General features: G+C 38.0%; 2 protein-coding genes across 4 annotated transcripts in view; one reads left to right on the top strand and one right to left on the bottom strand.

Annotated features, from left to right (window-relative positions):
* The window catches only part of LOC139974834 (tetratricopeptide repeat protein 4-like), a 41,244-nt gene extending 22,828 nt beyond the window's left edge, over positions 1–18,416 (bottom strand). The window contains exons 1-11 of one of the 3 annotated variants that reach the window (XM_071982300.1): positions 18,221–18,416; positions 16,654–16,768; positions 14,931–15,092; positions 13,801–13,946; positions 12,952–13,008; positions 10,962–11,048; positions 10,302–10,531; positions 9,678–9,765; positions 6,408–6,490; positions 4,797–4,926; positions 1,911–2,903 (exon numbers count right to left, since the gene is read on the bottom strand). In XM_071982300.1, coding sequence (XP_071838401.1) covers positions 4,833–4,926; positions 6,408–6,490; positions 9,678–9,765; positions 10,302–10,531; positions 10,962–11,048; positions 12,952–13,008; positions 13,801–13,946; positions 14,931–15,092; positions 16,654–16,768; positions 18,221–18,415 — 1,257 coding nt within the window. In that variant the 5' untranslated portion in view covers position 18,416 and the 3' untranslated portion in view covers positions 1,911–2,903; positions 4,797–4,832. Of the gene's footprint in view, positions 1–1,910; positions 2,904–4,796; positions 4,927–6,407; positions 6,491–9,677; positions 9,766–10,301; positions 10,532–10,961; positions 11,049–12,951; positions 13,009–13,800; positions 13,947–14,930; positions 15,093–16,653; positions 16,769–17,976; positions 18,149–18,220 lie in introns of those variants that run through there. The other 2 variants (XM_071982318.1, XM_071982310.1) reach the window with 2 other exon arrangements.
* A 1,258-nt stretch (positions 18,417–19,674) lies between these two features.
* LOC139974799 (5-hydroxytryptamine receptor 1A-like) lies at positions 19,675–25,383 on the top strand. The gene is made up of 3 exons (XM_071982231.1): positions 19,675–20,495; positions 21,931–22,654; positions 23,234–25,383. Exons 1-3 carry the CDS (start codon positions 20,199–20,201, stop codon positions 23,470–23,472), a joined length of 1,260 nt encoding a protein of 419 aa, XP_071838332.1. The 5' UTR covers positions 19,675–20,198; the 3' UTR covers positions 23,473–25,383.
* The last annotated feature ends 83 nt before the right edge of the window (positions 25,384–25,466 follow it).

Below are 25,466 nucleotides of genomic sequence, written 5' to 3'. Positions count from 1 at the left end.
ATCAGTTCAACTTTGAATATGATCCATCAAAATCTTGAGGAGATTGAGATATTTGAAAATATTACAAAGAATGACCCCTGATGACCCCCTAAATGACATTTGACCTCAATTTTCTGAACACCCCTCGTAACTCTCATCCAGAGGAACGTTGTGACCAAGTTTCATTATAACTGGCCATACACTGTACGAACAGGAGCAATTTGAAAATATAGGGCCGCGGCCCGGGCCACAAAAGACCCCTAGTTGATCTTTGATCTTAAATTCATGAACACCCTGAAGGTAAAACTTCCATAGTACTATCGTGACAAACCCTCAACATTGTACCATGGAATCTGTAGGAGAAGAAGCATTTTGCGTATTTCCACAAAATGGCCCATTACGGCCCACAGGTGACCTTTGACCCCAAATTTCGGACCATCTCTGATGGACCTATACCTAATGGTCCTTGTGTCCAAGTTTCATGAAATTCCATCAAACACTGTGCGAGTGGGAGCGGTTTTACCAATTGTTGACGGATAGAGTGATAGACGCCGCACTGTAACAATAGCTCACACCAGCATGCTGGTATGAGCTAAAAATGGAGTTGTCGGTGAAAGGGGTAGGGTGAGGCGCACGCCCCTTCCGACATCGTCGATCCGTCACTGGCATACCCTGTGTATATAATAGGGATCAGCTCTGTAATTATGTCACTGTTCGTCTTTCTCTTCCCGGTGTCTTGGCGTTTTTCTTCTACTCCCTCCTCCTTTTTCTTTTCCCTTCCTTCCTCCTCCTCCTCTTTTTCCCCTCTTTTTTCCCTTTTTCTTCTCTTTTTTGCTCTCCTCTTTTTCTTACCCGGGGGGCGCGGGCCCCCAACGCCCCCCCCCCTGGATACGCGCCTGATAGTGTTGTTGCGGTGTTATCAGCGATCTTGAAAACTTACTTAAAAGGCCAGGATTTTTTTTAAAAAGGAGAAGGATGACGTTGGGGTTGACTAGGTGTCTTGGGGTCCTCGACAAGAAAATACTGTGCAATTGTGTTTTGGTGAAGACCTAATACAAATTAGGTCTATAATGATTTCTAAACGCAAGGTTGTGTTAATAGCTGTTGTTGCTAACCTGCCTAATGATATAACAGGGCAGGGCCTTAGGCCAGACATACAATTAAAATACTAGGGCCCAGATTCCCCGGAAAGCTCCTAAGCTAGGTGTTCGGTTGATATCTATCTTCACGCGCCAATTATTTGTGTGCAGGTGTACATTATATGACCTGCGGGGTAGATAAAGATCGTTTTCTTTCCGTGGATGAATAACTTGCTACAGAAAGTCATTAGAAAAGTGCTATGAATAAGCAATCGATGCTCATTTAATGATACTTGTTGAATTATTTCGATTCGGGCCTTTTTGCTCAGTGGGCCTATCTGTACCAGTTTTCAGTATGTCCCTGGACCCATGGGGAAGGGGTAGAAGTTTTTTTTTTGTTTCCTGAAAGGGTGAAATATGGAGTCACTCTTACCGACCTTGCAAAATTGTAAAGGAGACAGAGGCTTGTAAAGTCGGCAACGGATAAAAGCAGATCGCAAAGCCTGTAAATAGTATTACGGTTAGATTCGTTTAAAACCGGCAACATACAGAAACGTTGTTCTCAAAACCGAGGCCAATGTGAATTAATCACGTCACACATCCGGAGTCCATGCATGACAATTTCTTCAATACCGCCCTCTTTCCCTTTCGGGAAATATTTCATACTATAGTTTTGATTAACTTTGATCATAGTAACATTGTACTTTTTTAAATTAACTGTTTCACCCCAGGAGGTTTCACAGAGGGCAAGCTCAGGAAACGTGAATTCTTCCCATTGGCCGTTGCTCCTTTTCAAAAAATTTTCATCCATCCCTAACCACCCTCTTAAAGAAAATGACCAAATCCAAAATAAATGTTTCATCATTTATTTCATTAATTATATAAATAAATGATTGACTTTGCATTTAAGTTATGTATGGATGCCCATAAAAAAAGTATTATATTCTTTATCTCATTGTACAGATATTACTGGCTGAGAACAGGACACCTGAATGGAAACAAAGAATACTCATAAATCTAAACGTTACATTGGCATAAACAGCATGGTACAGAGGGAAATCCCAATACGGTTAAAGACAGAATATTCGAAAGAGATTTGTTGGGGTTCTGTTTTAAACAACCAGAGATGATTGCATTTTCCTCCTTTGCCCTGTGATGATGTCAAAACAAAACATTTCCAAACATCTTGCAATCCTTGATTTGACAAAAAAAACGAGTTTATTTATAATCCCCAACTAGACAGCAGTGCTTGAAATGTTAAAGACCTACAGTAAGTTCAAGCTGACAGCTCTTCCTGTGGATGGTACCCAATCAGCCTTATTTCATACTTAATCAAGGACTAATTGTCTGAACACAAAGTAGAACACAAAGTAGCTAACTAAGTCTATGCAAGACTGACTCTCCCCTACCCTACCCTTCCCTCCCTAGTATTTTAGTTTCAACCAATTTCACTCTTCAACATATATCTAATGCTGATATCACCCACCACAGTTGGATAGCGAGGTTTGACATCTGGTCTTGTATTATGGATTGTTGACCTGTGAACTGGTCGCCCATTCAACGGGGGAACATCCGTAAATTCATTGCTAATCACCTGCAGGCTGAAGGCAGGATTCCTAATGTACAACACTAGACCAATATGCAATATCGTTGTTTATTTTATTTGTTTTTACAACGATCATCATGGCTAGACCTGGCGAAGTCCCTCTGGATCTAGTTATACCGTCTCTTCATGACCTTCCTGAACTCTCACGATCAGGCTCGAGGAGGCACTGGACTTTACAAAAAGTTCACAGAAACTACCTTCAACTGAAGTTTATATCCCGACCAGCCACCGGAGAGAGCCTGTCAAAAATTAAAGTAAAACTACTTACTGAGAGAGATAGATTGTTTATTGATGACAACAAAACTATTCAAGATCAGCAACATTGCAGCAAATTATGGTTCAAAATGGAGGGAAGAACAGGTGGGGAAGGGGGGTTAGGGGAAGGGGTGGGGAAGAATGGGGTGGACACAAGAGGAATAACTGCATTATCTTGGAAAAGTTCAGAGCATTTTCAACCTAGAGGATGTAGCTAATTATACATATTTTTCAGGCCAAGTGAGAGATCTGAAAATGTTTACATATTTTCTGTTCTGTTATTTGATTAAAGCAATATAAAACACTCTCAATTAGCTATCCGCTCGAAATGATCCACGAAACAGCTGGAGATAAACGCAGTGATCAATAGCGTCATTTGGCAAAACAGTAGTAAACTTGCTAATGATCTTTCTCTTTTTGTTTCGTTCTGGTTTTTCAACGATTAACCCTCGCTGTTTCCTGTTACAATGGCTGATGATGAGTGACTGAGGGTGAAAGCAACTTGAACTTATTGTGATTCGATAAATGGCTGCACGTAGTTAATCATTCTTTTGTGGGGTCATTAAGTACACAGAGCGACAAGGACTGACGGAAAGACGAACAAACAGAAGGATGGTCACACACTTAGACTTCCACTGAACAGACCTAGCAGATTGGCCTGGTACAAATTGTATCAACTAATTATCGTTAGTACAATCAGCCGGAGGTTTGCATTAATTTATGAAATGACTTTAGCCCTATTCTTTGTAATTGTACGCAATAAAGCTTTACAAATTCAGTTCATACTTAGGTGTTTTAAACCTTGGCTAATGGCTGACATTCTTTCGACCTAGCCAAAAGACAGTTGTAAGACTAAGTGAGCATCTGTATAACATTAATAAAACAGGGCATGGCAACAGTACCATAGTGTGTGCTCATGCCTAAATATTTACTTGGAAGAGCTGCTATATTGAAAACCAAAATTTAACCGCCAAAGGGGAGAGGGGGACTGAAACTGACAAAGTAACGTAATGCAGTTGTTTTGTTTTACCTTTTAAAAGTTAGCTACAAACTTGATCGAAGGCACTTCAACACAGTAAGCAGCATTTTTTTGTCAACAGGGGTCAGTGGTGTCTAAGAAAGGTCGGAGGGAGGTATGTCCCTTCGACCATTTGGCAGTTTCATTTTTCCTTAGCATATTACAAAACTACAAATACATTATTCTTCATCCAGTATTCCCATCTCCACTGGATGCCTACCCCCCAAGTGCTGTGTAAACCCCTTTACCCCAGTGGCAGAGCATCCATACAGTCAGGGGGGGCGGATGCCCCCCCCTGACAGACTCAAATGGACTGCTGGCGCCCTTTTCAGCTTTTTACCACTTTTTACTTATTCGCGATTATTGACTTTTTCATTGCGCTCTCATATACCTATTGACATTTGTCATATTTTGTTGGTTTATTTTTCTGACAAAGTGGCGACACCTATTTATTCTTCATCTGCAAATTAGCCAGGCCCGGAAAGGGTCATTTCTGGCGATCTAGGGAGTATATTTACGCAAAAATATTCTTTATGCCCCACGCCAACCTGTGGTGGCGCTCCGCTTAGTGTCAAAAGCGCCCCTACAGACCTTTCTCTCCCCTCCTGACCAATACCCCTAGCTCCGCCACTGTTTCCCCCTACCCTACCCTTTCCCCCAACCACTTAAACCCTGGACCTCCTCCTCTCATCATACTTGCCAGGAGATTGAATGAGTTCCTGCAGGCTGGCTTACATTAATATCCAACAGAGTAGCTAAAGTTTCTTACCTTCATATATATCTTTTAAATAAAATTTCAGAGTGTTGACTTCCAATTCCAATAACACGCAAAGTCAATATTCAATTTCTTTTGTCTTACCCTTCAGCACTTCCCAATGCTGTTGTCTTCGAGTGGTTATTTCTGTCCATATTGATGCAAATAATCGTCGCGGAAATCTGATGCTCTTGAAAGTACGATGAAGTTAGGCTGACCGTGGTAGACGTGACACCTGAAACGAGATCATGAGATGACATAAAATATCGTGATAGATGGCATAATACCCTTTCCAGTCCTGTAGCGAATTCACACAAACACACATCTTTTCCTAACCTAGCCTTGTAGATAAATTCCCTTGTAGGGTTCTAAACTTTGGGAGAGTATTCTCATGTCCATGTCACTCTGTCTACTTGTATGATCTCCTACATGTTTAATACCTTTTCTATAAAATTAACAGTGCATCCGGAAATGTGTTTAGGTTTTTAACAAATATTCCCTTACCAGATTTTTCAATTGTTTATTAACAAACATAAACGCCACCCCCTAGTGTACTCTGTGTGTACTGGAGACATGGCTATAAAATAAAAATCTTCTTCATGTGAACACTGATAATATAAGGCAAGGAGACTAATAACAAAAGCACCCCCCCCCCCCACCTTCTGACATTAAATTGGTACCTAAAGTTAGCTACAAAAATAGTTTTTTTATTAAAACAAAGATAAATAAATTGGCACACTTTTGGCAAGCTTCAACCCGTTTGAATTCCTTATATTTAAACCACGCTTTCAAAAACACAGTGCAGTTTACATAGCAATTTCTTCAACCATACTGACTCGCTTCCGCGCAGTTACCCGCTTTCGAGAAATTCTGGATTCGCCGCCACGGGCCAGAGAATCAGTTCCCGTCGGTTGGGGAAACGAAAAATTACAAACTTTTAGGTCATTACTGTCCACATTTGCTAGTATATGTTTAATACAAGAACACTGGAAACAGACATTGATAGATAGATTAAAAATGCCAGAATAAATAAAAAAGCTAAAACACACACAAAACAAAACAGCCTATAGTACTAGAGGACTTACAAGCCATTTCCTCAACAGAAAAAAAAAAACAAAAAAAACATTTAGTGGAAATACACTTTTAATTCTGATGAATAACTGCACTTCCCCCACATTCATCACATGAGTTGATCGATACAGAAAGTTTTTAACGTCACTTAGATGCTATGACATACTCTTGAAAATCATCTATTGTCCTCTTACAGTTCATGATAGTTATTCATCATTACATTAGTTGATACTGCCTTCTACTGTTAGCTTTAGTGAAGTGTTAACGACACTTTCGATGAGGCTTTTTATGACTTTCTAAAATGCTGAATAAAAAGAAATGTTTTTAATTACTGTTTGGGAAAATGTACTTTTAGACCGTCTGTACATGTCAATAACGTCACAATGCAAACCTAAAAAAAATATAGACACATTTTCATATGAAGCCCAGCCAATTTATGACTTTTGAATCCTTTCAACTGAATTTGTATTCAAAATACAGCGGTCACAGCCCAAACATCACTCACAAGTCTTTAGAGAGAAACTCACCATCATCCCAGAAACTGACTCACAGCCCAAACATCACTCTATAGTCTCTTAGTGATCTCACCTTCATCCCAGAAACTTTTTCTACTTCGTATAAAAACCGACCTTACAGCTCTCTTACCTTTGGTCGCTTAAAACTTCTTGTAGCGTATTTTCCGAGTTGAACGTAACTAGTCGGCCTTTGTCATATTCTTCAAAGTAAACCTGAAAACAAAAGAAGAAAAGACAATAATACATTATTGTCTTTCAACTGATACCCATATAAATGTCAATAACAACCTGCCCAGAATGCTACATACAAAATATGCTACCACATTTTGATAGCCTTTGAAGTTTGCATCCATTTATACAGCATCAATGATGATAAAACGAGCACCTTTGTGTATATGCGGTGGGTATTTAATTGATTTTTGTTCACAGTTTGTCTTGTGGTCTGGAGATATTTGAATTTTGGTTGAAATACTATTGAAATAACGATGTTTCGGTGTGCACAAAACTACTACACAACATTCCATTTGTGTAGTAATTGGCCCGATTTGCATTTATATCATTTTTGCTACAAAAAATACCAAATGATATTTTCGGGTGTGCTCAATTGTTTGTGGATTGACAGTGGGCCCTTCCAGTAGATATGTGCATCGTTTATTAAAAACGTGGCATAATATAACTATCACAGGTTCTTATTCCATATCAAAAAAAATTCGGAAGAGAGAGAGAGACATTTTTTTGGTTGGAACGGGTTCAAACCTTGTCTTTGTTGGGAGAGGGAGGTGTTGGAAGGGCGGCGTTGAATAGGTGGGTTGGAAGTGGACAAGGTTAGTCGAAGGATTAGAAGTAATGATATTCTGCACACCATGTAACCAAGGATCATCCATTTCACTGTAAACAAGTTTAGTGACAGTGATGCATACAAACTGAAATTTGCCCCCCCCCCCCCTCATCTTTCTTTTTACAGGCACAAATGTCAGTAAGTCATAAAGAGAAAACTGACAGAGAAGTCAGAAACAACTTTTGAAATAGTAATAAAAAAATAATTGGCCAGTTGACAGAACTAAAACATATCAGATTCCCATTCCAGACAATACTTTCTGTTTCTTCAAAAGATCTATTTTCAATTCTGTAGTCATTCTACGAGATACCAGCTCTTCAGAACCGTGTGAATATCTTTTGACAGAGAGGAAAAAACCCCATTTCTTTTATCATGCACGCCTATATAAACTTCACCAGAATGCAAAAATGCATTGTGGTTTCGACGATGTAACATGAGTCTGAAATAATGTATAGTGAGGGCATACAACATACTTGGTCTTAATAATACAGTGAAAAATAGGGTGATGTGACAAGCAATATATTCACATTGACACAGACGGTCCTGAAATTACCATTGACCTCAACAACACACTTCTTGTACCAAATGTGATACATCAACAAACTAAATATGACATCTGTCCTGGTTGAAATATTGTGTAAAACATGGTTTTCACGAGTTGACCCCTGGTGAACTCAAACAACCATTGACCTCACCCACAACATAAGGCTTCTTGTACTCAATGTGGTACAATTACATACCAAATTATGCAATCTATGCAAGCTTCCCTTGCGATATTATGTTTAGGAAGGTGTAGAGAGACAGGTGAGAAGAGAGTGAAGTAAATGACTTCAAATGACCTTTGACCTCCACCAGAAGCATCAATTTGATATGGTACATCTACAAACCAAATATGAGATCTGTCCAAGGTTTCCTTCTTGCAATATCATGTTTACAAGGTTTTCACAATTTGACCTCTGATGACCCCAAATGACCTTTGACCTCCACCCAAAACAATAGGCTTCTTGTACTCAATGTGGAACTTCTACACACCAAGTATGAAATTGGCCCGACCTTCCCTTCTTCAGATATCGTGTTTACAAGCTGGGCGTTCCAAACACAGTCACAAATGCACACACGCACACACCATCATGAGTGCAAAGGTTAAGATTATCATCGAAACCAAAAGCAATGTTGACATAGTTCCACTCTATTAACAACCATCGTATCATAATATGAAGAGCCAAGTCCACCCAAAAGGTCTAACGTGCTGATCAATTGAGCAAACACTTGAAACTTCTTGAAAGAGTAAAATACTCTTACTTTCATAAGTCGCAGTCAAAACAGAGAACCGGAAAGGCTAGAAATATCAAGGGACGATATTGAACTTCATTTTACCTCTTGTATTATTACATACACCGTGGAAGAAAACTGTTCATAGTTGCATTAATATGTGAGTAAAAGAAAATAACACTTTTATTAGATGTTGTTGCTTGTCTGTAACTCTGTCCCTTTGCCAAATTATCCCTGTCAGTAATCAACTTCCATAGCATACCTCGGAAAGAGGAACCATTTTTGGATAACCTAAAACTTTTCGACACGATATCAGTCCGATATCAGTTACGCTCATAAGGGCCAATCGAAACGAAGACACTTCAGAAATGTTTCTATGTTATTAAACCACAATGAACGATAGGTTACTATCCCTGTATGTCATAAATGTGAAAAGGTTTATAACAAGTTAGTAAATGGGGCTTTCAAAACTAATCTTTGACAGAGGATTGTCAACTTCATCGAGATTGACCTCTTCAACCGACTGCTGGAATCACAACTCGGTTGTCCTAAAAACATGTTTCCATTGATATACCCTGTAAAAAGCAATGTTAAGAACCTTTAAAAACAGTTTAAAAAAGGATTTACTACTAACATTGCAACATTTACTGATACGGTGCAGAATTGCATTGCATCTCTCTTCATGTTGTCAAGGAGAGGGTAAATTGAATAACTTATTTTGGAAAGAGTAAAAGCAGTTAAATTTCATGAGTCCATGCACCTTTGATAGCCTCTCCTTGTTTGGACTGACACTAACTTAACCATGGAAGTGACAACTGTTTGATTTATCATGCTGTGCTCTAAATGTTTGGTCTTTACATGCAGCACACGTTTATGCTGACGTTTACCAAACACAAACTAATTTTTAGATATCTCTGGTTTACAACTACACATCATACCAAGAACAATTTAAAACCATTTTTAATCTTCTCCGATCAGTGGCGTAAGGATGAGCCTGGGGCCCCCAGCTCCATGGCCCGAAGGGGCCCCCTATCAGGAGGTCCAAGCAAGGGCTTCCGCAGAAATGTCTACAAGGGAGCGGGGGAATCAGTAGGTCATGTAGGTGTAACACACCACTCGATACTATCTAAGCGGAGCGCCACCATCGGTTTGCGCGGAGCGTCCCACAATTTTCTCCTAGATCGTCGGAAAAGACACTTCCCGGGCGTTTCAACTCCAGGCTCAGCACAGTTCGAGCCCATAGGAATTATGCTATTGTCTCCCATGCGAGAATGTATTGTTTTCTCTTACCTCTATGTTATCCAGCGTATAGGTTCCATCCTTGTCCCACGGAATCTCATCGCCTGGCTTGAACATCTCCACAAAGTGATCTATGAATCTGCATGAAGAAAAAGATAACTCTACTTAATGTACTGCGATTCTTCTCTCATGATGCGTGACCCCTTTCTGCCACGACGTCAATCCGAGAGTGTTTGGGGAAGAGACATTTTTTTTGACACTTCTTCTATCAACGAGAAACCTTGAAGGATTAAAGGAAATGTCCTTACACTGAGTATGAGAGAATTCGGAGGTACTCAGACACTCCTGCAAATGAGCTTGTAAAACTTGAAATAAATTTGCTTTGATTTTTTCTTATCATGATGTACAAGAACATTCTTTCGAACAGTCTGTGTTTATGAGAGCCACTTCTGGCACTACCTCTACCTTTATACGGAGCGGGGTTTCAATATTCCCCGTCCATCGATTAATCCCCTCGTAAGTACCACACTGCATGATGCAAGTCAACGAATGTTCAGGGCAACAGAGATTGGGTCACAACCAATCAGATCTAAGGTATCCAGAGTCGATTTCAAACATTCTGACCGACAAGATGAAGACACTGACTAATTGGGTTGCTCAATGTTTATTAATTACCTTGTGTTCTCTTCAAAAGCTGATATGACGTCCGACTGATTGTGTTCCGGGTAAAGGAAACGGACCGGCCACTGCAGGGCTCCGGATTCGTTGAGCGTGACGTTGAACTCTGACATGACGTCTAGCCGCAGGCACTTCACGAGATCTTCGTAGGATGTCGGTTTCTTGGGATGCACAGAGGTTTGATTGTCTTCACCCGTTGCAGTCTTTCGGAGTTGAACGTTTCTATCCTGAATCGAGAAAGTAAAAGAGAATTAAGAAATTGAATGAAAGTTTAAGGAGAAATTTTTATGAAAGTTTGTCGAAACTCTCAGGGCATTGTTGTGATTGCTTTGTTTTATTATGAATATATCATTAATTCACTTGTTTAATTACCCATGTTATTAACCATAAAATAGTTCTCTCCATGACATCGCTACCATATATATTGGGTGCAGTAAAACAGCCTTCGGTATGCTTTGACTATCCTCAATAGACTGTATCAGCGTGACACAGAGCATGTATGTTAATATGCAGATTAGGTGTGTCATGTGGTCATGAAACTTTTGATCTGATATCTTTAAAACAACAGTACTTCTTGAGCAGGAGTGATACAAATGAAACTTTCTACTGGAAGCTCCCAATAAATTTGGCCAATGTTGCAAATTATTTTCATCTTACCTTGATGGCCTGCAAAAGCTTCTCCTGTTTAGCTTTGACTTTTTTTGCTTCCAGCTTTCCCTTCCTTGCGTCCCTTTCTTGAGCTTTCTAGAAAACGAGATGAAAACCAAAGAAAATCACACTAAATGACCGGGGGGCCATAGAAACCTTGTGAATATTAAGCTCCTGCAAAAATGGATCACGGTAGTAATACAAAGACGCATTTACAGCGACATTCAAGATGTGTTTCTGAGGCACTTTCATAAAAACGTTGGGAATCCACGCGGAATGGTTTTTAATAGAGGAGAGATTTATACGTCAAATGTTTTGTGCCCTAAGTGAAATATTAGTCCTATAAAGTCAGGCCAGGAAGTGATGAAGGAATGACATAAAGCATTTTAACACACGCGTGAAAAGCATGCAAAAGATGGCTTAAAGCAGAGGTGGGCAACCTTATTGAATGAATGGGCCAGATATAAGGATTGAAAAATTGACTGGGCAGCACCTAACCAACGACCTACTGTTGATTTCAACCTTTGATTCCGAGAACTTTCAAGCAATAGGTGTGTGTACTTAATCTGTATTCACAAAAACATAATGTCAATACAGTTCAGTTGATAATTAATGGGGATAATAGGCCTACCAGACAACATCATTAGTGCCGATAAATTCTAACAGCTAGCTCGAGTTTTGTGATGATGTAAAACATAAAATGATTTTTTCTCTTTTTTTCTTGAGACATCTCACAGGATGCAAAAAAATCACTGGCGGGCCACATGTGGCCCGCGGGCTGTAGGTTGCCCACCCCAGGCTAAAAGAGTCCCCTTTCTTTTGCAAAAGGCAAGATTAACGGAAGACACAAACCTAACTTCTTTTAACTTTGATAGGTAAATGTGTCTAAAACGAAAAGCTGCAGCATCTGCAAGATGCTGCTCGGCAAGAATGAATCAAATATAAACAATAGACCCGGTAACAATGCCTATTGTCTGCAACTGCAGTGTCTATTATGTTTAACTGCAGAGCACAAAGGATTCTCCTATGCAGCCTGCCTGCAGCCCCCCTCAGCATCCTCCTTTCGAAACAGGTCATATTCAGAGCTTCAATATTTTAATTATATAATTATATATTATTACTTATATAATAACCTTCCTTCCATATGGACTGTCTTTACCATAAATGGCAACCACTAAGATGTACTTCTTTCCTCCTTTCCTAGTATTGTTAATTTCACATAAGTGGAGGGGTGAAGGTGAGAAAGGGGGGTGGGGGGTGTGATGATATATGGTTAACATTATCTCAGGCAAAGGATAGGAAGAAATGTTTATGGCATGGTTACAAAAAAAAAAATTCTAGAATCATTTCCAGTGCACAGTCACCTCTTCACCCCCTTTGAAGGAACATAAATTGAAAACTCCATTTACAAGTTTTAAATTTAGCACATTGTGCTGCAATACAGCTATGATCTGACATACTTTACTGCTTGAATTCAGATATATATGACTTTTGGACAATGCATGGATTGCAAGATACACATTTTTTTTTTTTCTTCTTGTGCAAGCTTCACGACTGTAGACAAATCAGACGCTTTCGTTTTTACAAAGGGATCATAAAAGTTGTACATTGAAGGTATCCTTGTTCAAGTTTCAATGACACTTCCAAGAGGTCACTCACTTGGAATCAATGCCAGAATTTGCAAGAGACAAGGAAAATTAAACCAGAAACGAAAACAAAACTGCACAGAGGTTTTGTTGACATTACTGACTTTTTCTTTCAGAATCAGATATACCTGCCGATTTACCTCTAGAGATATATACCACTCAATACAATGTTTTCCACTTTGTGACAATTTACCTGAAAACTTTCAAATCTTCACACAACACAATGTGTTGTCAGGATGTGGTTCCCCTTTCAATATAGTGTCGCAGAAAATCTACAACAAGTTTTGCTTAACAATCAGTTTCTGCCACTGAAATATCCCTTTAAACTCTACTGTTACACAATATAAACTTACCTTTTGCTTAACTGCAGTGGCACGTTTCTCCAATAGAGATTTCTCGTTGGGCACTATCTGTAGACAGAGGAAAAACAATGGGAAATTAAAGGGCTATAGATAGCGTGCACGCGTCGCGAGATATGTACGGTCTAGCCGCAATGGAACACAATGGGAAGTACAGTATAGACTATTAATATACTGTTAACATGCTGTGAAACATTTACATTGAAGCTGCGTTTGGCATAGTCAGTAAATGCTCAAAGGTCAAAAGAAATGATAAATAGTCCCTCACATCAGTTGATGCATTCTTGGTAAAGTGTCACACTATTCTGTCAGTGGGTCGTACAGCCAACTTAGGTTTTCCGTGGCCTTGGGTCGAATCGCAGCGAATTTGAGTGAGACCACATACACTGCATGTTGAACTCAATAATTGTGCTTAAATATTGCAAATCACACCAAGAATGAGGAAAGGAGTATACTATAATTTGTTTTTTATAATCATAGTTTCGGTATCTCTCACCAGAGATTCCTAGTCCAGTTGCTGCTCTAGATTTTTGTAAGATTTTAGGACTACCACAGTTTTCACCACAGTCTGAAGTCCAGTTGTTGGTATGAATGTTTGTAGAATCAATTAATCAATACTAAACTTTTGGGTGCAAAAACAGTCCCACTATTTAGCTCTAGGTCTAGCTGTACTTGTTGTGCTGTGTATGAGTTGTTTGGGTTTTAGCTGGAGGTATGGGATTTGGGATGGAGGTGGGGGGGGGTTGGTTCAAGGGTAAGCAAATGAGGAGAAATGTTAATTGTTTGTTGCGTAACTTGCCCATCACTATAAGGTGTATTAACTGTGTTCTGTTGCACACTCACCTGTAAACCAGAGTCACAGTGTTGGAGCGCCTCCGCGTAATTTCTCATTTTCAGACAGCAATCCACACATCTAAAGATGGCCTTCATATGGTCTGGCTTGAATCTAAGGGCTCGCTTGGCGTCGTTGAAAGACGATAAAAAGTTTTCTAGGGGGAGAGATGGTGGGAAGGAGTCAATCTTTGAAATTTAATAGTTATAGAGACTTTTACCTGATTTTTAAGGAATTGTGTTACATGAAAAGAAAACTTGTGTGAAACAAACTAAAACAGAGATTCACACTGTGTAAATTTAAACATGAGAGTACAGTAATATCGGAACAAGAGAATACACCAAGCACGATGGAGTGTGTAAACTTTTGGCCACAGTTCTCATGCAGAATTATCTAAGTACTGTATTGTCATCATGTCATGAAGGAATATTACACTAGGACTTTAAGAAGTTCAGATAAAAGTTACAAATTAATAACTTAAATTGCTGCATGAATGTAGATATACAACTTGCAGTCTAAAACCCTTACTTAATAACAAACTTGTGAGTTTAATACCCTAATAGTTTATTGATTCCACTCACTTATACACACAAAATACACACAGTCATTAAAGTCATTAAGCCTGTAGTGATTATTGCAAAGTGAACAGGTATTAAAGCCAAACGGCTAAGTAGTGATTCCTTGCCACATTTTCACATAAAGACATTTTATTGTTGGGCTGCAGAAAAAGTTTCAGGTTTTGCCTACTAATGAATTCATGTGATCAGTAAGGTTCTTGCACTCATCAGGAACTTCTTACACGGATTTTGTACTCTGATCACTGACTTTAACAGAAAGTCAGAAACCCAAAGAATTTCCTGTCTTTAAGCAAATCTACATACCAAGTACAAAGTTTATCCAAGATTTATTTATTTATATATATTTTACTTTACGGGGGTTGGGGAGGGGGGGGGGTATTACACTCACAAGAGTTTATTACTTTGACCTGTGGTGACCTCCCTTGAGTTTTGAAAAGTGACAACAGAAAGAATTTGAGAATAAAATTCAGTAATCTTTAAGTTTGCAAATAATTCTGTGACAGTCAAATTAGATTTCACAACCTCATCTCACTATCGCACAACATGATAAAATAATACCTTACCGAGGTGGAAGTGAGCCGCTGCTCGATTTGTGTACAGCACAGCATTCAAGTCAGTGTTTTCACATTTTTGTTTGATACCTTCCGTGTAGGCCTTGACTGCCAACCTGTACATTTTCTTCTTAAACTGATAGTTGCCATCTTCTTTGTGCTCTAGAGCTAATTCTAAAGTGAAAAATTTACAACACAAGAATCTTAACCAACCAATCACAACTGAGGCAAAAGAGAATTGATTGATTAACTAAATGCCATTCACTAGAACACAGCTCTGTTGATCTCCAATCACACATGTAAATTTAATGCCACAAAGACATTTGATAAAGTAAGCTAAAACTTTTCATAATGCTTGAAAGTCTTGAAAGTATCTGTTGGTAGGGATGCACCGGATATCCGGTCCGGCCGGACTATCTGGCCGGATAGTGGGCAATTATCCGGTTCCGGTTCCGGCCGGATATTTATCAAAATCTGGCCGGATCTTTTTCAAAATCTGGCCTGAATTATTCCTTATAAAGGTGTTGGTATTAACTTAAATCAATGTAAACTATTTCCAAAAATTAATAAAAACATTCAAAGTAAGGAAAAATTAGGTTTAACATATAAAGTATGAGATTTGTGAAATGTAGCTTCCCGTTTTAAAACAAACTTCATAGGTAGTATGCAGTATTTTTCCAGCAAACAAATTTACATACTGTATCAAGCTTCTCAACAATTATATTGTAGTTATTTTAATAAAGAATGTTGATTACACCACTTCAAGTCATATTTCATCTCAAAAATGGGGTCTTAATTTCACCTTCTTTATACTATGCGTATACCTCACCTAAGATTTGCTCCTTGTTTCATACTTCTACTTCTTATTAATGATTTTGTTTTGTGTAATGAAATTTTATCTGGCCGGATTTCATGTACTATCCGGCAAAATCCGGTTCCGGCCGGATCCAAAAATTTGGATCCGGTGCATCCCTACCTGTTAGCATATATTAAATAGTTATATGGAATATCTACTGTTCATGTTTTTTTTTGCAAATTTTGTGATAGTCTTTGTTGTTCACATGTTGACAAAGTGAGTTGGTGACATAAACCTGAGTTAGGAAGTTTTCATTCAGCCTCAGTACCATCAAGCGGGGCTTTTGTACAAGTACAAAGTAGAATCCCCCCTCGGAATGAGTACAAAAGTGAGATAGTAGTGAGTACAGTGGCATGATCAAGAGTACAGTAGAATTGAACCTCAAAGGCCTACAAATTGTATGTTTTCTGCTAAAAAAGTTTGAGCTTTTCAGCAATTGTAGATTATGAAAAATGAAAAAATCATTTCAGAGGACTGTATACAGCAGCAGTTTCCTCTTGCAATTTATCTCTCATTCCTTCACCTATCCGTTTCTCTCTTTGGCTTCAATGTTCTCATGTTCTGCTAGTGTCTCTTGATTCATGTTTTGTATGTCACTCATGTGTGTAACGTCATCAAATAACCCACTCACTCCCATCTGAAGTAATTTACTGGGCCTTGTCAGTTATTTTTAACATTTCACCAGTCCAGATGGAGAAAACCATCCTTCTGGGAATCCTGAACTGACGAACTCTTTCAAACATTCGCCCAGTGCATGGTTCTTGGTTTTAGATTCAAACAACTTGTCATTGAAGTTTTATTCCTCCCACAAGTAATTTATAAGATACATAAATTGCAAAATATTCAAATCTTGAGTGAATAGCTCCAAGAATATCCTACCTTCTGGATCATTTTCTGCATACTTGATGGCTTGAATAGCAGAGAGTGTGGGAGAAGCATCAATTTCCTCCTGCGTAGGCTCTTTGGTCATGAACAAAGCATGTTGATCAAAATCCTACAAAAGCAACAAAGGATATAAGGTAACTCGCACTTACTTGTACTTAAAATAAATGGAGCTATATGGAGCAATTTATTGGTCCATTGCAAAGTTGCAATTGTAATGAAAAGTAATCTGCAATGTCAACTTAGCTCCCATCTCGATATTATGTCACATACTCAACAATGGTTTAATTCATCAGGGAAAGCATTTTAATGGGGCTCTCCCAATGTGGACAAAACTAGAGGAGGGTGCTGTTATATATCAGTCGTATCTAATTCCACAAAATTTGACATGCTCTTGATATAATTTTAGTAGCATGGACTGGAGGTACCATGAGTTGTTCAGGTGGCATACCTCCTATTGGAATATATATATCAATCTGCCCAGATGTTCTCCTTTAAAAGGAAAAGTGCCAAAATGCAGAACATCTTTTTTGATATGTTATCAATCAGGACCTGGTTTTTGTGACTTGTATATTGAAGAGCATGGATGGAAGAGTATGTGGTGCAAAATATGGGTAAATTGAGGCAATTTTAGACCCCTTTAGGCCTCCCAGGAGCAGTGTAAAAAAATTGATTACTTCTGAGTGCAGAGGTTTGTTTACAAGTGACAAAAACTTCATGCTCTGTTAGCAAAAATTATCCAGGTTGTAATGTAATATAAAATTTATTCCAGGTTGATTGCATTACCTAGTCTTTATCTACTTTGCATATATAAGAATTTTTGGAAAAGTGCCAGTTCATTTACTGCATGAAACAACCTAACAAAGTCATGTAAAAAAATGCACTCCTTCCAATGTAGGGAGCTAGGTTTTCACATTCACCTTTGTAGGCTAATATTCATGATTGACTATGTAATACTGGTAAATATAGGCCTAAGCTAACTGTACAACAAACTTCTTGCTGCAATTACTTTATAAGTACAGTATTTGGTGTCTCGGTACTGTAGTGTTGGGAACATTGGCTGACTTTAACTTCCTTTTTCCCTGTTTTTGTGAAATTCTATCGGTCGCAACACTGGGTGCATATCAACAGAAGTGTATGTTAGCCTGCAGCCAGAAGGCTAGACAACTTGTTTTGACTAGGATGAGAGCATAGCTGTTACTACAATTATCGAACTATTAGTAATACTTTTAGGCTAGGCCTAGGCTAGTAATACTATAGTATTATTAAGTAGTAGGCCTAGTACTATAGTTCTAGGCTACTACTACTGCTACCTCGTACCGTAAAGGGTAAAGATCGACACATTGAATTTGCTCCCAACTAGAATATTTCGAATAAAATTGAGTAGCTGAAAGTTTTTTAATTCTCGCGAATTGGATCGTAACAGTTGCCTAACTTGGAAGGCCTAAAATTTCAAGGCATATGACTAGACTAGCCTAAGTTATCCATCGTAACTCCTAAGCTAGGAATGGGATAAGCCTAATGAGTAATGTGTTTTTGGTGTGATAGTGCGCAACTACTTTACATTTTCCCATTCGCCTTCTTTCCATCCGTCCGTGTACGGTTTTTTAGGAAGGCTACTGAGATGTTCATCTAGATCAAAATCCATTTTAGAAGAAGGCAGAGACAGAAAATTGTATGGAAACGTTGCATTCTTCTCAACACGGTGCAGAAGACTTGTTATAACAACACGTAATATACTTTCGAACGCATGAGACATATCTAAGACTGTATTGCGCAATGCAACCATATGGAAAGCCGTTTGAGTGTTTACTTTGTTTTTGATGATATCATCAATTCAATTGCTGATATCACCAATTTGATGATATCAGAAAATATTAGTGATATCAACATATATTTGATGATATCACTAATTATTTGATGGTATCTGCAACTCAATTGCTGATATCACCAATTCATTTGCTGATATCACCAATTATTTGATGATATCATCAAATAATTGATGATATCAACATATATTTGATGATATCACCAATTATTTGATAATACCATCAAATAAATTGATGATATCAGCAATTGAATTGGTGATATCATCAAATGAATTGCTGATATCAGTAATTCTACATATCGTTCATTAATTGGTGATATCAGCAATTGATTTGGTGATATCAGCAAATGTTTTGATGATATCAACAAATGATTTGATGATATCAGCAAATAATTTGATAATATCACCAATTGATAGCCTATGGAGATATGTCTTATTTGATGATATCAGCAATTCATTTGATGATATCAGCAATTCGACCATTTGTTTGCAAATGATTTGATGATATCAACAAATGATTTGGTGATATCAGCGACACGGAAGGGAAAGTAATGTACTGCAAAACGCCCAACATATTAATGTTTATTGTACAGCGAAAACACACATAGAAGGGTAGTCCGGGAAAAGGGAGGGGAAATCATTTGGCTCTAATGGCACTAATTGGTTCCAGTGATTGAATATCTTGCATGCCAAGAAGTGTGAAGTTTAGGTACGGTATCACATTTCACTACCCTTCATTGGAGTGATGAATTATACAGTATATAACACCGTCAAACAGAAATATCCGTACGTACAAATTTCGTCGTGGATACCCACTCGAGGCCAACTTTTGTATGGGGCTGCGACATTTGAAAACAACATAAAACTATCGGCTCTATATGTTAATTACTACATACACGGTATACCTATGTTATCGTTCGTCTCGTAAAGAAAAAAAAAGTAAAGCAAAGGAGTCGGTTTTCTTTGAACAACTGAAACTTATTATTAAATAAACTATTATTATGATCTGTTAAAACTCCCAGAAGCTTATATATAGCAACGGAATACAAACACTATTACATGAATTTATGTCTGAAAACTTCAAATGTTTATAGCTCGGCGGTATATCACGACGCCTTTATCCATGTTCAAAGATACGTCACCTTATAATATCATAGGCCAGTGCTGCAGTTTCACTTTCCAGTTTACCGTACATAAGAGGAAGCGATTTAACGGTTGATGCACTAAACCCACAACTTTGAGCGTTTTACAGACGCATAGAAAAGGGGAAATATGTAACTTTCACTTATGGATATCATTTACCTTTTGCAATCTAGTGTGCCAACATCCAAGATTGCAACCAATATATATATTTTACCAGTTACAATCGTGGTAATGTCCTGTCGATTGGCCTATATGTCCGAAGATCGAGTTTGCAATATCTGACAATGCATGTATTTCGTGAGGACTAAGCTGTTTATACCAACACATGCATGTAAATCTTAGAGCCTAATCTGTTTATGGCACATGTGTACGTAGCATACACTATCCTTGTATTTTTTATTTCGTATAAGTTGTGTATGGACCTTATACAAGTATTCGATCATCTTGTGAGAAGTGCATGTGACCAGCTTAAACAACTTTAAACTAGCTTATACAACTTTGTAGGCTAACCGCAGTGAATCTCTGTCGAACGATTCATAATTTCTTATAACCGTGGATAAAACCTGTTGCTATGGAAAATACCACGTTATTGACAACTAATGATACTGGTGACATGGATCCGGATACAAAGCTAAATTGTTTACAATCAACAATACTTCTGACAATTATCGTTACTGCGATAGTTGCCAATCTATCAGTCATAATTGTCATCTTAAGAAATGAAAGTTTACGTCGAAATAGCCATAATATATTAATACTCAACTTAGCGGTCGCCGATCTAGGTACGTCAATCGGATCCATGCTGGTCTCGTTTATAGCTAATTTCAAAGGAGGATGGATTCTTAGTCAACATATGTGGGCTTGCTCGGTGAGTCATATCTTCTTTACCTTTCAATATTGCTCCGCAAACTTGAACACGACCCCAGTAAGTATTGGTACGCACATGGATTGTTTTGTTAATATGTACAGGTACAGTATACCTATGTACTGTATCGATGTGGTAGCCTAGCTGGTAATACGACTATCTGTATTATGCATATTTCATATTTCGTATTGATTCATATTTCGGTTGTCGTTTCGTATGACATATTGGATTATTAAAGATTTAGTTGATCGGATTCAGTATAGGATGTTTGTGTGTGTGTGTGTGTCTATACACTAAAAAGCCTATATTACTTATGAAGAACAACCTTGCGTGTAGACCTAATGATAACCTCATTAAAATACAAATATGCTTCAGTATGTATCATTTGCATGTTAAAAATATTACCTTTTTGTTCTGAGGGAGAACCCTGCATCTCCCTTCACAAAGGGACCGCTTTAACAGTCGTCCATGCAGGTCCATATCCCTTCATTTTTTTAAATCCTGGTTCCGCAACTAGCTAGGTCATAACCCTTTAATATTGATTCCTGCATGTAAACACCCTACGGTAAGTGAAGATATAAATCTGAAAGAATATTAGCACTCTTTATCGCTACATTTTTACTTTGTTTGTATCTTTAAATTTGTGTTCATGCACACATGCTCATCAGAACTATCATGCCATCCGTGTACCTGAATTGACTTAACAGTTGCCTCGTTTGCGATCTGTTGCATTCTGTTGCACATTTCTTTCTCTTTTGGACATTCTATCATTCAAATTCCTACTCTCTTCCACCCACCTATTAAAGTCACATATATGTCTTATATATGGCAAGCATGTATCCGCCTATATGCCATAAGTATATGACTTCTCTTGAATATATAGAAGCATATATCACTATCACATGCATGTGTATGTCGAACATTAAAATACTATACACCACATGAAGAAAAATCAATTCTTTGTTGCTGTACGTTGGTGCATGCTGATTATATTGATTGCAAATTTCGGTTTTGTAGAGAAACATATTGAAATCATAACGCACTATAGAGCCAACAACGACATTACAAGACAACAGTGTCAATAAAGTAACAGCTAGAGCCTTACAAACATATTCTCCTTGAGTTCCCTCCTCTGTTCTCGACGCAGATTTGGGAGTTCCAAATTCAAATTGAAATATTCCAAACAGTAATCTGACCTTATTGCGCACATTTTTCCAAAAAATTGCTTTTCGAGTCACACCTTTACAAAATAGTTCACCAATCCATTCTGACATGCAAGTAATTTCGTATAACTTCGTATTTGTTGTTGCTGCTATTCTTCGACATGTCTTTCATCATTTGGAAATTTAAAAAAAAAACAAATTTCATTATCTAGTCCTTTTGTTTAGCTGCTAAATATATGTAACTATTTTGCGTATTATTTTTCGTTAACCCGCAGCTTAACGTGTCAGTTTCAATCGTCTGCTACTTTGGAAGTTTTGGCGCCATAATTTCCATTGCTCTCCATCGTTACCTTCTGGTCGTCCAATCAAATCGATTTAACGTCACAATCACTTACTCCTACGTCATGATTGCAATATCTTGGGCTGTTGCTGTAATCTTAACCGTACCGTCTGCGACGGGATGGACAACTGAAGTCGTATACATCGACTTCCTTCATCACTGTGGTCAAGACTGGTCTGAAAATTGTCGTCTGTCATATTTTGCCATCTTTTTTCCTTACGTACTGGTTATACCGCTCATGATCTTCTGCTACACGAGCATTGCATTAGAGATTCGAAAATCACAGGCGAAAATCAACACTTTTCGACAAAGAGTTACAAGCAGCATAAGGAGACTGACAAGACGAGACCGCAATCTTGGTATTCAAGACAATATCGAAATATCAACCTCCCAAGATGTTCGGATTGAGGAGGATGGAGCCACCCCCACAAGTCAAAGTTCAGTTGACAAACGTCAAGGATTGTACATCTCAGATTGGGACGAATATGAAAAAGAATACAAAGAGATTTGCTACACTCTTCGAAGGGCTGGGTCGATGCTAGAACCGTCGAGGTTGACGACGACCAAGAAGTCAAGGTTTACAAGCAAAAGCATCGTTCAAAAGAGAGACATGAAACTGAGGTCCTTTTTAGGAGCCGACAAACTCGTTGCTATTGCAGGTACGTTTGAAATTGCCTTACAAATATAAAAATGCTACGCTAAATTATCAAGTTATAAATGATTAACAAATGAAAGACAATAAATTCGCGCTATTAAAATACAACATTACAGTGCCGTAAACTTTGATGCAACGTGCTGAGATATCGGCAAAATTCGTCAGAATGCTAGATATGTTGAAATTAGCGCAACGTATGCAAGGAAAAGTAAAGTAAAGTGGATGTTAAGCACTTTCTTTTTGCCCTTGCGTACATGGTTGAGTATTGTCGCATGTTGCCCATAGACTTTATGCGGACCTTTAGGTTCAGACATTTGTTGAAGTGATGAAAGACATGACCCAATGACGTCAGTGGTATTGGGTCTATGCGCTAGATGCTTTTGTTCACGGCACTGTACACTTTTGTTAAATAACTCAATGAAATTAGAGGACGCTGTTGATGAAAGAACGAAACGTTTTTCACCTAGACGCATTCCATACCTTATGCCTTTAATGGTGATATTATTTTTGGATGTGCTCTGAAAAAAATGATGATGAAAAGATGGTCAGCTTGAAAGTTTCCTCCTTCTCATTGTTCTCTTAGGTGCTTTGGTCGTCATGACAACCTTCGTATGCTGGACTCCGTACAGCATCGTGAAAGTGAAGCTTTGTGACTCAACTGACACTAGTCAACAAATCTGGATCATCTGCCGGTTTCTATCATATTCTAACTCTGCAATAAATCCACTTATTTACTCCATTTTTAATCGTGGTTTGCACACGGCACTAGTCAGAGGTTACATACAATTCTTCAAACGGATTAAGTCTTGTTGTCATGCATGAGAATGAGCATGATTTCTGCTTACGTATACTGCAATCCCGACAAGAGGGAAGGGATGGGATTAGATGGGATGGGATGGGAGAGGGGAGCCACGGATCATTCAAGAGGTGGCACTTAAGTATTTTTGATAGAGGAATTAGACCGCAGACAGGCAAAGTAAAATAGGTATTTACGTGCCAAGGCTCTTATAGTTGCGGATAGATATGTTCGATTGTTGTTAGGACCTGGATATCTTTTTTCCCGTTACCAAAGCAATAAAAAAAAATAGGCTATCAAGCCACAAGGTGACAATAAAATACAATCCCCCGGACAACAAGTTATTAAATATAACAACGAGATATCGAACGGATTTCAAACTTTTTTCAAGTCTGCTTAACCGAGAGGGAAAGAGAAACTGACCCGATTGTTTCTGTCCATTGCTAAATTGACCTGAGAATTCTAGCAACTTATTCAAATGGATTTTATCAGGCTGATAAACGCAAAAGGTTAAGATACGCCAGAGTCAGCCGCCGAGTGAAGGTTTAAAGGTGTGTAACAGAGGGTCACAACTTACCAAAGGGCCTCCGGCAGGGATGATTGGGGAAAAATGATGGACAGACAATACCACGAGGGACAACCTCAATATTATTTTCAAATTGGACCAAACATTCTTTGCACAGGATGTACAATTTATCATTTTTTATATACATATATACCATAGCAAATCCATTGTAGCATTACGCATGCGTTAACCCTCGTGACCAGCAACTTAGACTATTGAACTATTTGACGTTACTTTATATAGAGATTATGGCTCTAGGCCAGCTCCGTGATTCTCCCGTGTCGATCAGACATTACACGAGACGTTAAATATTCAGTAGATGTTAATTATGCAAACTCTGTTTAAGTTACTCATTACTTATTAATTAGTCATAACTCTATTGGAGTATTCATCGTCAGGTAATATTCAATCCGAGAATTAAATTTGTCAGTGGAAAGTTTCGTTGGGACACAGAATGCAAAGAGTTGTTTGATGAAGTTGAGAACAATGGTATGACAGACTAATATTTCACTCTCTCGCATATCCGAGGCGATGTTATTAATTTTTCCGCACATAAATTTAATGTTTAAAAGGAGAAACTGTAGTCTAAACTTTATATGAAACTATACAATTTATAGGATGTAAGAATTAGTTGGTTGGTCTATCTTCAACATGTACAGTTTGTTTCTTTAGTTATACATGTAGTATTGTTTTAAAAATGCAGGATTATATCTTTTTAATTTACGAAATTCCATTTGCCATTTACCTTATAATGTCACTAACAAACTACCATCGAATTGTGGCCATATATTAGGCAGGCCAATAGTTCTGATAGAATGAAACTATGTTAGGTAAATATTTAATTTGTTGATACTTTCAGACACTTACTAATGTGTTAGGTGCACGACGGACGCATAACATGTAATTGTAACAGTAAATGTGTTAAGAGTAACAACAAATATTTAAAATACTACATAACATACGGTAGGCTTAGCAGCTTTACTAAAGCTATATGTGAAATGCTCCCGGTTGTGTTTAAATGTTATCTTAATTTACATAATTGTTATTGTTAAGTGCTACATGGACATACTTCCCGCCATTCCAATTAACATATTTGTCTTTAAAGCATCTGTCAGTTAAAAGTTTCATTAAATCGACAGAGCCTTCCTCAATATATATGATAACAATTCATTGTACTAAGACCGTGGGTAAATGAGTTAGTATTCAATGTGTATAGTTTGATTGTCAATATTTTGTAGCTCAGACATGTTCGTATTAGTATTTATCACAACCAATTGCAATCCCAGAGCCAAAAAAAAACTTGCAGTGATTCATACTCCGTTATTATAAAATATTGAATAAGTTCATGACTATTAAAACCAATGAATTACAGTACCTATGGACTTTTCTATCGAATCGCATCATAACCTTTATCATACATAACTAAACAAAACTGCGTAAAGCAGTTGCATGTGG

Source organism: Apostichopus japonicus, chromosome 2, assembly GCF_037975245.1.
Source record: "Apostichopus japonicus isolate 1M-3 chromosome 2, ASM3797524v1, whole genome shotgun sequence".
Taxonomy (NCBI): domain Eukaryota; kingdom Metazoa; phylum Echinodermata; class Holothuroidea; order Aspidochirotida; family Stichopodidae; genus Apostichopus; species Apostichopus japonicus.
The sequence above is the reverse complement of the archived record's forward strand: the minus strand, read 5'-3'. Positions and strand labels throughout refer to the sequence as shown.